This window comes from Lacerta agilis, chromosome 8 (assembly GCF_009819535.1).
Source record: "Lacerta agilis isolate rLacAgi1 chromosome 8, rLacAgi1.pri, whole genome shotgun sequence".
NCBI classification, from domain to species: Eukaryota; Metazoa; Chordata; class Lepidosauria; order Squamata; family Lacertidae; genus Lacerta; species Lacerta agilis.
In genome coordinates, this window is record NC_046319.1 from 38,117,627 (window position 1) to 38,132,384 (window position 14,758).

The following is a 14,758-nucleotide window of genomic DNA, read 5'->3' on the forward strand; positions in this document are numbered from 1 at the left end:
TGTGGTTGCTGACCTTGAGCCAGACATCCTGGAGAGTGAAGTCAAATGGGCCTTAGAAAGCACTGCTAACAACAAGGCCAGTGGAAGTGATGATATTCCAGCTGATCTATTTAAAATTTTAAAAGATGGTGCTGTTAAGGTGCTACACTCAATATGCCAGCAAGTTTGGAAAACTCAGCAGTGGCCAGAGGATTGGAGAAGATCAGTCTACGTCCCAATCCCAAAGAAGGGCTGTACCAAAGAATGCTCCAACTACCGCACAATTGCGCTCATTTCACACACTAGCAAGGTTATGCTTAAAATTCTACAAGGCAGGCTTAAGCAGTATGTGGACCGAGAACTCCCAGAAGTGCTGGGATTATGGAGGAAGCTAGAGAGTTCCAGAAAAACATTTACTTCTGCTTCATTGACTACGCAAAAGCTTTTGACTGTGTCGACCACAGCAAACTATGGCAAGTTCTTAAAGAAATGAGAGTGCCTGATCACCTCATCCATCTCCTGAGAAATCTCTATGTGGGACAAGAAGCTACAGTTAGAACTGGATATGGAATAACTGATTGGTTCACAATTGGGAAAGGAGTACGACAAGGCTGTATATTGTCTCCCTGCTTATTTAATTTATATGCAGAATTCATCATGCGAAAGGCTGGACTGGATGAATCCCAAGCCAGAATTAAGATTGCCAGAAGAAATATCAACAACCTCAGATATGCTGATGACACAACCTTGATGGCAGATAGTAAGGAGGAATTAAAGAACCTTTTAATGAGGATGAAAGTGGAGAGCGCAAAATATGGTCTGAAGCTCAACATAAAAAAAAACTAAGATCATGGCCACTGGTCCCATCACCTCCTGGCAAATAGAAGGGGAAGAAATGGATGTAGTGAGAGATTTTACTAATGCTTCATAGCGAACGTCATCTTGAAAGCAGAGGGGAAATTTGGAATGCCTATTGGAATGAGGGTGCTTCCTGCCTGCACCTTCTAAAACTATTTCCTTTAAAAATTATACATGTGCACACACACACTCTCCTTGGCAGAATCTTTTTAAATCAATGAACACTGTTCTAATCAATAAGATTGCTGCCTAATAGCTCCACTGAAGTCAAATAGGACTTAATGTTGGAGTAGACATATATATACAGGACAGAATAAATCAAATAGGAATCAAATAAAGAAGTAGTTACATTCATACCAACAAGAAATTCAGGAGCTGGCAGGGCCCATGTGTGACTCAGCTCAGTGACTGTGTACATGCTCTGCAGGCAGGCAGTCCCAATTTCAGTCTCGGATATCTCCAAGTAAAAAGGATCAGGAAAGACTGGAGAGCCTCTGACAGCCACAGCAGGAAAGGCAGGGCTAGGAAGACCAATGGTCAGATCCAGTAAAAGGCAGCTGCATAGGGGTACATGTAAGACAGACACCCTTAGGGCATGTGGGAAGGGCTCCATAGTTTAGTGATGTAGCCCCAGCTTGGTGTGCTGAAGGTCCCAGCATGTCCACATAGACACCATTGTCTTGCCTCGGTAATGGGCTAGAGGAGAGCCAACAAACTGAAGCTGAATCCAGGTTAAGACAGAGGCACTGTTAATGAGTGGTTCCCTAGACTGGATGGATGGGAGGCTGCCTACTCTTGATGGGGTTATGCTCCCTCTGAAGGACGCAGTACGCAGCTTGGAGGTAATTCTGAATCCATTGCTGTCTCTTGAGGCTCAGGTGCCCTCAGTGGTGCGGAGTGCCTTCCATCAGCTTTGGCCGGTCGCCCAGCTGTGCCCTTATCTGGACAGGGATAGCCTAACTTCTGTTGTCTATGCTCCATCAGCCTCAAGGTTAGATTACTGCAATGTGTTATACGTGGGGCTGCTTCTGAAGACGGTTTTGGAAACTTCAGCAGGTGCAGAATTTGGCAAGAGGTGTGGAAGGGTAGCAACTCAAGAATGGGCCTTTTTTTGCTGTGGCTCCCAGCTTGTGGAATGCTCTCCCCAGGGAAGCTTGTCAGGCACCTTCATTGCATATCAGACAAAAACTTTCCTCTTTTCTAGACCTTTGGCCTGTGGCTTTTTAAACTGCGGGGGGGGGGGGGATATTGCTTTTGTTTGTTACTATGTTATTCATTTTTGTGTTGTAAAGCACCCCGTGATCCTTGAAGCAGAAATTTCATAAATAACATATAAATAAATAAAATGTCGCTGCTTCCCATGTCCTTAAATGCTCCACACTCAGCAGTACCCTCCAAAAAGTATGTTTGCTTTAAGAGTCTGTTAATGGGGGGTGGGGGAAAGGAACTATGCAAATTGTTTCAACAAGCATCCTACACCATGTGGTGGGTTTGTGTTTGGGAGGTGGTAGAATCTGGGATATTTCATCTCCTAAACTGCCCGAGGTTCCTTGAAGCTGACTTGCCCGACTACCCTTTACCAGCAAGGCAGCCAAGTAAGGGTGCAAGAGATTAAGCTCAACCCATAAGCAAGAGCCACTCTAAAGCAATGCAGCAGAGAGGTCAGACCCAGGACAGGAGTCACCTAAGTGCCAGATAAGCGACACCACCGTACCACAGCTCAGGGACTATCCACAAGCATTTAAGACTCGCCTTTCGAGTTTATTAAAAAGACATATTTGCTACACTTAGCAGAATGGAAGATAAGGATCTAAAAGCTTACTTCGAACGAAGCAACATCTGGGGCTGATAAACAGACCCAGAAGAGAAATCAAGTTTAAAAAGAAAAGAAAAAGGACACATTATATTACATATATATATATATGCGCGCTACAGCAAGAGGAGTGTGGGGAAGGGCCCAACCTCTCCCCCCCCATCTCAATCAGATAATTAAAATGCCTGCATTAATCACATTTGCAATGGAACAAATCGTTGGAGCCCTCCTGCCTCCCCTTTCCAGGGTCTGTTATTGTAGTAGGCGAATCCTGCTGCCGTCTGTTTGGTAGAGATAAGGAAACCTTTATCTTACTTGGCAATCTTTATCAGAGGAGAGATCGAGTCCCTTGCTTATCAGCAGCTCAGATCTGCTTCAGCAGAAAGCAAAAAACGGAAAGGGGGGGGAGGGTTTCGGGGAACGGGGTGGGGAGGCGAGAAATGCTCCTACAAAACTTTACAGACTATTTCTGCCTCCGTGCTCTCACAAGAGAGTTTTGCTTTGTTTGGAGAGGTGTGCGTGCGTGCGTGTTTTTGTTTTTTTTAAAGAACATTAAATGTGCACAACCACCCAATCGCAACCAGATCAATCTGCAGGCTTTTATCATTCCCCTCAATCTAAAGAGCCCAGGACTGTAACTGCTTGCAGAAACGCATATACACAGCTGCCAAGAGGTTTGATCATTTTCTGTGTGTGCCCACACTCCCGTGTTTGAAGTTAATAAATGTAACCAGCTATCTCGGCTAGGGATCAGCTCCCTGACTTCTCCTCTCTTTTATTTTATTATCAGCTGTCCACAACTATCAAACAGCAGAACAAAAGAGAAGGAGAGAGAGAGAAACAAAACAACTGGTGCCAGGGTGCACCTTGAGGTTGCTATGTAGGTTTGTCATAAAAGAAAATAAAAACCTGATGGGAGGAGCAGAAAACAAAAATGAAGGATGCAGGGTGGACGAAGGTATTAAAATAGTCTTTATAGTTACGGTTGCAGTTATCTGATTGACTTGCAGCAACCTTGGGGGGGGGGGACTAAAACAACAACAACAACTAGCTAGCCGATTGCCAGGGCAAAAGCCCAGGAGAACACAGAAAAGTGGGTTTAAAAATTAAAGCCCCGGCATGGGCAGATAGCTGGATGTTCTGATCCCCTTATCGGAGTCACCATCAGCTCCCAGTTACAATCAAGCTTTTATTGCCTTAACTCAACGCAGCATCTACGCTCCAGCCAAAAAGGAAGAGGAATGAGAGAGAGAGAGAGAGAGAGAGAGAGAGAGAGAGAGAGAGAGAGAGAGAGAGAGAGCTTAAGGCTGCTCTCTGAAAACCCTTAATAGTGAAAGCAATTACGTGCCAAACCTCCACAGGGCGCTTGCCACCGCTGGCTGAACCGGGGCAGGGGGGAAGAGCATCCAGCAGCTAGCTGGGTCTAAGTTGCCTTGTGTTTTACGGGCTTCATTCGTGGCCAAAGCGGTTGGGAAGGCAAGTAAAAGGGGAGAAGGCAAATAGAGTTCTGTAAAATTAGGCGCTTTGTGTTTTTTAAAAAGTGGATGCAACGGAGACAAATTTTCCTCCCACTCTCATAATACCAGAGCCAATAAAGTTGGGTGGTGGGAGACTCAGGACAGACGAAAAGAAATACTTCACCCATCACTTTGTTAAAATATGTAATTGGCTGCCATAGGACATAGTGGTGGCCACCAACTTAAAGGTAAGGGGACCCCTGACCATGAGGTCCAGTCGCGGACGACTCTGGGGTTGGGTACCTATTTATCTACTTGCACTTTGACATGCTTTCGAACTCCTAGGTTGGCAGGAGCAGGGACGGAGCAACAGGAGCTCACCCCGTCGCAGGGATTTGAACCGCTGACCTTCTGATCGGCAAGCCCTAGGTTTAACCCATAGCGCCACCCGCATCCCAACTTAGATAACCTTAAAAGAGGATTCAAAATGCCTCTGAATACCAGCTTGCAGGGAATCACAATTGGACTTCCCATTACAGCATCAAGTTGGCCACTGTCAGCAAGGGATGCTGGACTATATGGGCCCCCAGCAGACCAGCTCTTAGGTTGTTATCATCTTCAAGCACTTTGGGAGGAAACTGTTTACCTGGGTCTATTTCCATCAGGCTATGGGGCACCAACTGCCTTTCTTGCTTTGGTAGATGACCTTGGCCAGGAGAAAGACTGTGGCACTATTGATTCTCCTGGGTCTTTTGATGGCTTTTTAATAACCAACAGCCATAGTATCCTTCTGCAGTTTGGGACAGGATGGGAGCCTATGCTTGGCCAGGGTTCAGCTCCTACCTCGGAGGAAGGCAATACTGGGAGCCTTCCCCTGTTCCTGGTGCGAACTGTCCTACAGAGTTTTGAAGAGTCACATCCTGTCTCCCCTGCTTTTCAACAGCCACATGCTGCTGCTGTGGCTGCTGCTGCTGTGCAAGGTCATTTAGGGGGCTAGTATGCTGATGACACAGGACGCGGGTGGCGCTGTGGGTTAAACCACAGAGCCTAGGGCTTGCTGATCAGAAGGTCGGCAGTTCGAATCCCTGCAACGGGGTGAGCTCCCGTTGTTCGGTCCCTGCTCCTGCCCACCTAGCAGTTCAAAAGCACGTCAAGTGCAAGTAGATAAATAGGTACTGCTCTGGCAGGAAGGTAAACGGCGTTTCTGTGCGCTGCTCTGGTTTGCCAGAAGCGGCTTAGTCATGCTAGCCACATGACCCGGAAGCTGTACGCCGGCTCCCTCAGCCAGTAATGCAAGATGAGCGCTGCAACCCCAGAGTCGGACACGACTGGACCTAATGGTCAGGGGTCCCTTTACCTTTATCTTTATGCTGATGACACCCTACACTGAGCTCTATTTTCTCCTTTACCCTCATCATCTGGTTTGGCTCTGGAAATGGACTGCCCAAAGTCAGCATAAGATGAGGACAGATGAACCCAACATCCAGACAGACAGGAGAGCGATGCAAATGCTATACAGGTTGGTTGACCTAGATATGGGGCAGGGATGTGCGACCGGGAAGCACACTCTCAAAGAACCACGTTGCAATGTGAGAAGAGTGCTCCGGGATGCAGTCTGGCTTTTCACTAACTGCTTCCTCTCATTGTGGTGGCATACATATGGTTCTTTAGCAGTCACCCACCCTAACACTGATCCAGATGTGCCAGGTTTTAGCAAGGTGGTGGCCTTGTGCGCCTTCACACCATACTCTGGCTTTTAGAGACACAGCCATATTCTGAAGAAGAAAATAAGGAAGTGCATCCAATCCAGCATCCTGCTTCCACTGGAGCCAACCAGAAGCCTCCAGGAATTGGAGAAGCAGGGCATGACAGCAGCTAGGACCACAAGAGCCTTCTACCAAATCAAGCTATTGGTCCATCAAGCACAGTATCACCTACAGTGGTAGAAGCTTTCCAGGACTTCATTTGGGGGGCACTACACTCCCTCCTAAACATGCTAGGGAACGAACCAGGGACCGTCTGATGCAATGGAGATGCTCTGCTACTGAGCTACAAATGTTTGGTCACAGCTGGTATTTAGAGATAGACTACCTTTGCACCTGGAGGTTCCATACTGCCATGACTAGTAGCCATCAATAGCCCCTTTCCTCCTCCATGAATTTGTCCGATCCCTTTTAGGTAATGCCATCTTGATGTATCTAACCTATCCAATTAATTATGCACTGTACAATGGAGGACTTGCTTTTTGACAAAGCCATGCTTTGGGTGTCTCTCAACCTGAGCATTGCCATGTGCCACACACACAAGGCTTGTCACTGAAAACAGGTGAGAAGCTGGTCTGGAATGAGGGTGTTAACTTCCCCCAGGTGCTCACCTCACACCAGTTCCTTTTGATCTTCTCTAGTTTGCTTCTGAGTCAAGTGGAAGGCCCTGCATCTTCACCTTTAACAGCCTAAATCCCCCCCCCCCAGCCTGCATGGCCAATGGACAGGGATGATGGAAGTTGTGGTTGTAAGAACATAACAGGAGCCCTGCTGGATCAGACCCAAGAGCCACCTAATCCATCAATCACCCTGTTCTCACAGTGGTCAACCAAATGCCAGTTGAAAGCCCAAACTCTCCAAAAGGTCTGGAGGACACTAAGCTGGGGGAGGCTGCCCTAAATGCTATGAACCCATGATAATTCCGGAAGTGTATCACCATATGTACACATGACGTACAAAAGCATGTCTGAAAAGAAGCTGCTGCCACAAGCCACAGTGACATTATCCTTTGCCACAGTCTGGGCCTTTTTAGTAGGGAGTCTGCTACAAGAATCCTCTTTCACCAGAGATGCCAGGGGTTGGACACTGAGCCCCTCTGCATACAAAGCAAGAGCTCTAAACAAACCCTTCACAAACATTTAAACTTTAGACAGTGAACTATTCAAAAGGGCTTTGTGGCAGAAAAATGGCATTAAAAAATAAAAAGGGTCCAGGAAATGTGATCTACCCTATCCTATTTACTGTAGCAGCCAAGCCCCGCAGCCTTCAGCTGGAGGGACCTGTCTCTCAAAAGCCATGACATCTCTCCCAAAAGGATTATGCACATCGGACTGCAACGTTTCAATAACTGAATGATAGCTTATGAAATATTTTTCAGAGGAAAAATAAGGGGCAGATTAGTACCTCTTGACATTCAGCAAATACTAGTTAGAAGTTCCTTAAGAACAGAAAATGAGCTTGCTGGATCAGGCCGGTGACCCGTCCAGCATCCTGTCCTCAGAGGGGTGAATCACATGCCTGTGGGAAGCCTGCAAGTTGGACTTGAGCACAGCAGCACCCTGCCCACCTGCAACTCCCAGCAAACTGGTATTCAGGGGCATAATCTCTCTGCCAGCCATCGGTCTTCTGCCGGTCAGTGCAGCATGGGCTGGGTAACCTGCAGCCTTCCAGATGACGCTGGACTGCAACTCCCATCATCCCTGACCACTGTCCATGCTGCCTGGTGCTGAAAGAAGATGGAATCCAGCTGTCGCTGGAGGGTCAAAGCTTCCCGAACCCTACAAGGCCACAGTGCGGTAGAGGAGCAGTATAAGGGTAGATAGAGGGTCTGCCTGGCGTCAGCTGTGATACGATTTTCTTTCCAAAATAGTTTTTCTTTGGCCAGCACATAACATACACTGGCTTTCAAACCACTCTGCTGGCCTTTTACCGCTGTTTGGATTTGACGCTGGGTGGTGGGCGATTTGGAGCAGACAAAGGGAAGTGTTCCTTTAGACAGCACAAGTAAGGCTACTGGTGGTTTGCAGCCACGAAGGCTATTCTCTACCTCCAAAATCAAAGTCAGTACGCTTTTAAAAAGCCTCTTGCTGAGGAGGAACAGGGCTTCTTGGCACCTGTTTGTGAGCATCGCCTTGGCTACTCCTGGGAAGTGGGAGGCTACACTACACAAGCCTTTGCTCTTCTTCTTGAGAGCTATAAGAAAGAAAATGCTCTGGTTCCAAGGCTGGGCCCTTCTCAGGTTGCACTTTTACTTTTTATTGTTTTATCATTTTTTTATTGTGCACTGCCCTCCCTTCACAAGCACTTCAGCTGAGGGGTGGCCCCAAAATAAACAAACCATAAACGACAGATGTGGTTAAACTCCAGTGGCAATCAGAGTGACTTTCATACCGCTGGTGGTAAGGGTGCTAAGCAACTGCTGTGGTGCTTCGGAAGGCACGCACATCCTCCACAGGATGGGACAGAAGGAGAACAGACGCCTTGCACATACAAGCCCACCAGGTTGATTGACTGACATCTTCCTAGGAAGGTGACTTAGAATGAGTCGGACCACTGGGCCATCTATAGGAGCAGATCCACACCATACACTGAAAGCACACCCTACGCACATGACTTCTGCCCCCTCCCCCCCCCAAGAATCCCAGGAACTTCAGTTTGTTAAGGTGCTGGGAACTGTAGCTCTGTGAGGGGTAAACTACAATTCCCAGGAGTCTTTGGAATGAAATTGTGTGCTTTAAATGTTTGACTTCCCCTCGGCAGGTTGACTAGGAGCGACTCCCCAGGGCTTCAGGCAGGGTTCGCTCCCGGTCCTACTGGAGATGACCTGCAGGCAAAGTGTAGCCTGCAGCAAAGCCAAAAGTGAGTGGTACCAGCCCCTGGGGGCATTGAAATTACCTAGGGGGCGCTAAGAGGCAAGGGGGTGCTTGGAGTGGGGTGCTGGAGGTGTAAACGACTATCAGAATTTTAAATCTGGCATCACTGGACCAAGTTCACGAATTTGGTTGAATTAATGAAACTAAATATTTTTATAACTGAATTTTGAATAAATGTGCAATTAATCAATTTTAGTGTGTTATCATCTTCCTTAGTGTGCTGGGCAAATTGCTATTTTGAATAATGTTTTTAATAAGGTAGAGGACCCAAAATGTTTGGGAACCACTAGTATAGTATTTCTCCTATTTAAAAAAATGCAAACAAACGGCAGCATATCTGTGACCTGAGAAGCAATTCATTATCATAGTAATAACAACAACAATAAAAAAAAACATACACCAACTAGCTGGTTAAATATAATCCAGGGTCTCATCTTCATCTACCGTAATCACTTTCTGTCAATCTCCCAGGCTTCCTCCCCCTTGTAGATCCCCCCCTTCTTTCAAATTTATCTGCATTTCACATCAGGCATTTGGGGGGGGGGGGTTGAGAATAGAAATGGAGCCAAGAAGCAGTGAAGCAAACTCAAGTCAGCAGATATGAATCAGGAAGGCAGAGATGATCTGACATCTACTTAAAGGAAAAGGAAAAAAAAAGGTCTGCAGCTCAGTTACAAGAGCCTTAACTCATGCATACTTTTCTCCCCCTCGAGAGAAAGCAAAGTAACAAAAAGAACAATTTTTTCTAAACACCCACGTATTTCACTGCCCTGTGTACTTGCTGACTGCCGTTTTCATGCCAACGGAGGGTGGGGTGGGCACAATAAAGGGTGCCTATCTGCCATCTCCAACCCCTTCATCAGTTCTGGCCATCTCTATCTGGCCTCCCATCAACACCCTCCACTTTATCATCCCTTCGCATCTCTGAAGAAACCAGAGGAGGAGCCGCAGCAGCAGCCTGGAGCTTTCAAGTGCAAGTCAGCTTAATGTATTCACAGAGCTGCCCATCCCTGCAAACATCCCAATCCATCTTCGGATCACCTTTGGCTCCTTATTAAGCGGAGAACAGCGCACGGGGGTGACAAGAAAGGAGCTGGAAAATTAATGCACAACAGCAGCTCACAAAGACCTAACAACTCCTGGCAAGACAAAACAGGGTGGAAAGTTGAAAGGAGAAGGGGCGGGGGGGGGGGAGGAGAGAGAGGAAGACACACCACCCAAACAAACGGCATCTCCCGGAAGATGGAAGCCACAGGATCTCTGCTAGGCATGTGCCACAGGGCGGCTAAGAGGCCTGCAGTCCTGGATGGCGCCACTTTCCTCGGCCAAAGAAAAGAAGCATGCAGATCACTTTGCGCCTTTCCTAAGCCCACAACTGAAGCAGCATTTGGCCTTCCTTGCAGTCCCTCAGCCTGCCTGTCATTAAGAAATTTCCCTCTTCCTTCTTTTTTTTTTTTTTAAAGGTTCACATCCAACACCGGATAATTCACAAAGACCCACAAATCCTCCGGTTACAGAAAAAGAAATGGGCGAACGTGACCAGCCCCTCAACCACCTCGTGAACTTCACTCTTCGTGTACACATTGCGCACGTCACCGGATCATTTGAGGGAATCTGGGAGCATTTCGCACAGCACAGCTGAATGCCAAAAACATCATCGCAGAAACCCCTGGGGCTTAGCCTCCCTCCCATTCTCTTTCAGCGTTCCAGATATACAGTAATCCCACCTGCAACCCATTCCTTCTAACTAGGAGCTCATATGCCTAATCCCAAATATTTCAAGGGAAAGATGCACTCTGCATGTGCGCAAAAGCACTCATGTTCCTGGACTGAAACCTGGGGAAACTGAAGAACTGGGGAAGGGGGAGGGGAGCTAAGCTCATATTGAACATGGGAAATTCCTCACATTGGTTTTCCACTGCGATGGGTGGAAATCTGTCAAATCGAGCCAACTCCCCTTAGATAAGGGGTTTAGAACCCACTTTTCAACCCAGCAGGATCTCAGATTGTTACAAACTTATTATTGTATAGGAACAAGTGTTGCCCCACCAAGCTCAATACAGTCTACACTGACTGCCAGCAGCTCTCCAAGGTTTCAGGCACCAGTCTCTCTCATCCTGGAGATGCTGGGAAGGGGAGTGAACCTGGGAATTCCAGCATGCAAAGCAGATACTCTCCCATTGAGCTATGGCTTTTTCCCCCAAATAGAGGACATCCAAAATAACAAGTAGCTGATGGCATGAAAGTCCCGCCCCCACAAACAAGGGGAGTGGCTAAAGCAAAAAAAAAAAAAAGTTGTGAGGCAAGGAAGAAGTTGGATATTCAGAAAACTTGATGGAAATTGCAGGGGTGTGCGCAGGGGTAAATATCACCCTTTAAAAAGTTTGCTTTGTTCTTATCAGTAAAAGGAATCACCTCAGGCAGGCAAACAGGTAGATGCAGCTTAGTATAGCAATTATTTCCAGGGGAAGATAAAGCAATATTATCACATGGGGCCCTGCTTCCCTATCCACACACACATCTCTCTCTCTCTTTCTGCCTTATCAGTGGCTAAGATCTGTTCAGGAAGGAAGGGAGCAGGAAAAAAAGCAGTCAAACCTGCCAGTGGGAATGTTCCAGTAGTTGATATTAAAATCCCCCGTGCCCCCCCAAAAAAACACAAAACAAACAATCACTTTCATAGATGGCTGACCTCAATCCAGACCACCTTGGACTGATCAGTTTGAGAACCTCAAGAGAACCGTTTGATCCAGAGATACCAATATGAACGCCCAGTTTAAACTTGCGGAGAGGTTGGTGCCTAACAGTGATGTTCCAGGATACGGAAATCATCAAGGATCACCAAAACTTATTTGGGTTATGGATATGTGGAGCGGAAGCATCAGGGAGGGCAAGATAACCAGCAGCACGAGAGCAAGGAGGAGAAAGAACCATAAAGAGAACTTGGGGGAATGGGGCACAGGAAGGTGCTTCATCCGAAAGCAGAACATGGGTCCAGTTCACTCAGTACTGTCTACTCTGACTGGCAGCAGCTCGCCAGGGTTTCAGGCAGAGGGTGCCAGGGATTGGACCTGGAACCTTGCAAGCACCCCCTGGTGGTGCAGCAATAAAAAATGCTGGCGCATTTGCAAAACTAAGCAGGGTCCAGTATTGTTTCAAATTGGATGGGGGACAGTGTGTGTTGAGATGACCTTTGAGGGGTCCCTTCTAGCTCTCTACATCTCTATGGTTCTATGACCCTTCCCACAACCTAGCAGAGTATTAAAATGTACCATTAAAAAACAAACAGTTTTATTAATTTCCAATATATAACAACTGCAAAAAAAGAGAAAACAAAAGTGGGGGAGAGTTGGGATGCAGCAGGAATAGTTACTAAGAAATGACCAAGTAGGAGATGTAAAATAGGAAAATGTCCATGATTGGTCCAAGCATGGCCTATGCAAACTTCCAACTTTCACATAACTCTTCACCTGGTTGGGAACCCATTGTCAGCAGCGAGCTTGCTCCTGCCCCATGCATGTGGATACTGTACATTCTCACAGGGGCCTCGCTTCCAGTGATTTCCAGCAACACAATTCTCTGTACCGGACACTATCAAATGCAGAGGGGTCCTCCTTCAATAAGCACCACCTCCACAGCATGCACTTCAACTGTCCACACCTCCAAAGGCCACAAATACAAATCTCAATGCCTGAACAATGCACATGCGAAAGCATTTTCTTTGATGAAGTGTGCTGTGAAACTCACAAGTCTACACCCACCTAGTTCAGAAGATATAATCTTCTCACTTCCTTTTTCTGTTATTCCTCCTCCAGGGACAACAAGCTCATCAGGATATAAATGATGAGTACCAGAATGCACTCTGCAGACACTAAGAGGCATGTATTTTTAAGGCACCAAATGTCCTAGTTAAAACTTAACGAGGGTCTGAGCCCCTCAACTTTCTCCCCCTTCCAAGAAATTTCCTAAGGAAGACCCTCTCCCAAGCCCCCTCCCCTTAAAAAAAAACACGCCGCCAACATTTGCAAAAGTCCCTCAAGATGAGGCTTCCTAATGCAAGAGGAGATGGGAGTGAGTCAAGCGCGAGATAAGATCGCAATTTCAGCCCATCCCGACAGGGCGATCTTATCAGGACGGGACTTGCAGAAAGGAATATTTTAAAGCCTTTATCTCGGCTCTCATCAGGGGCGGCTCTATCGGCCTGGCGATCGCACCAGGGAAGGAGGAGAGGAGGGGGCGGGGATGGAGCAGGGAGATGGGGGGGGGCAAAGGACATCGCGCTGCCAAACCCCCAAAAGGGGGCACTTCTGCTGCCGCGGAGCCCGAGAGACCCCCTCACCGGGTAGTCTGGCTTGCAGGCTGCCGCTTTCTGAGGAGGCGCTGGGGGGGAGCTTCCAAGAATGGTCATTGTGTAAATAAGAAGCATTGCTAGCGAGGGTGGGGTGGTATCAATTCCTCTTATCCGGGGACAAACAAGGAGCGACAACGCCGCCGCCGCCCCCCTTCCATCTACAGGGCAGCTGTCAAAATGACGCCTCATCCCCACCCCCCCACCCCGCAGACAGCCAAGTTCGTTCCCACGAGGGTCAAGTAAAAGGCAGGCGGTTGAGCAGCGGGGGAGGGACTGGAATAGGTTCGCGCAATCCCCCCTCCAGGCCCTGAGACTCTTAGGATTGACCTAAAACCTAAACCAGCAAGGAAGACTATTGGGAGGGGGATGGAGCGGGGAGGACCCGATAATCCAGGAGTTGCATGGAAGGAAGTGGGACGTGAAACTGGCCCGAAGCCTTCGGGAAAAGGCAAAGACCAAAGTGGTGGAAGCGTGGAAGTGCAGAAAAGAGGACGGTCCCTGGCAATTAGCCCCGAGTGGAAAGGGTTGGGGACAGAAAGCCCCCCAGACACACGCCTTGTCACTCTTGGATAATTGGCAGCAGCGGGGGGGGGGGGGTCTAAGCGCGCCGCAAGGCAGGAGTATTTCCCAGTCAAATATACAAGAAGGGTGGAGGGAGAAAACCTCCGGGGAAGGAGAACCCTTCCGAGTTTGGCGGGGTGGGGAGAGAGGAAGAAGTCTCGAAGCACCAACTCTGAGTACATCTGGAAATAGGGAAGGGGGGGGAGGGAGCGGTGAAGGAACTGACAGCGACCACCAACTTTAGGTGCATTGGCCAGGGGGGGGGGGGGCAGGACACAGAAAAGCAAATAAGGAAGAAATTAGCGGGATGGGGGGGGACGTTACTCCGAGCCCGGGTGGCGGGAGGGAAGCGGCAAAGAACGGGTGTACGGGGGAGGGGAGCGGGCGGACAGCAAAGTTGTCGGGGCGGCGGCGCTGCTCACGTTTGATCTGCCGGGGCTTGCTCTGCTTCCTCCTGGACATCGCGGGGCGGCGGCGGCGGCGGCGGCGGCTTCGTCTTCCTCTCGCGGCGGCGGCTGCAGAGGCAGGTTGGCGGGGGGCGGCCGGCTCGCGGCTCTCATGCCCACCCGGCGCTCCCAGGGCTGGGCGGCGGGCAAGCAGGGCGAGCTGGCCGGGAGGAGAAGGAGAAGAAGGGCTGCTCGCCCGGCGGTGGCGCCTCCGTCGCTCTCCTCCGCGTCGTCTTCTAGTGCTTCCCGCCGCCGCCAGCGACGGCGTCCCCCACTGACGATCCGGCACTCGGCGGGCTCCGGCTTCCTTCCCGCAGCGCCGCTCTCTCGCTCTCTTTCTTTCCCCTCCCGGCTCCCGTTCTGCAAGATTTCTACGGGGGCTTCTGCGCGCGTGCCTGTTTTTTTCTCAATGGAACCTGAAAATGTATCAAAACCGCCGAACGTTCCAAAAGGGCGTGGTCTCGGGGCGAGCAGGGCACAGGCGCAGCCGCTCATAGGGCAGCCGCTCGGATCCTAGCCACGCCCACCGGATAAGGTGGATGCAAGAAGGGGGAGTGGGCGGAGCTACAGCCGCGCGGGGAGTAAATTAGGGATTGGGGAGAGGTGAGGACCCGAATGACCTACCCTCCGCGGTGATTCAACCCATCTGATTAATTC

At 48.9% G+C, this 14,758-nt stretch overlaps 1 protein-coding gene across 3 annotated transcripts in view; it reads right to left on the reverse strand.

Moving 5' to 3' along the window:
* The window catches only part of ZFPM1 (zinc finger protein, FOG family member 1), a 121,903-nt gene extending 107,401 nt beyond the window's left edge, over positions 1 to 14,502 (reverse strand). The window contains exon 1 of one of the 3 annotated variants that reach the window (XM_033157006.1): positions 14,078 to 14,502. In XM_033157006.1, coding sequence (XP_033012897.1) covers positions 14,078 to 14,117 — 40 coding nt within the window. In that variant the 5' untranslated portion in view covers positions 14,118 to 14,502. Of the gene's footprint in view, positions 1 to 2,659; positions 2,708 to 14,077 lie in introns of those variants that run through there. The other 2 variants (XM_033157005.1, XM_033157008.1) reach the window with 2 other exon arrangements.
* Between the last annotated feature and the right edge of the window lie 256 nt (positions 14,503 to 14,758).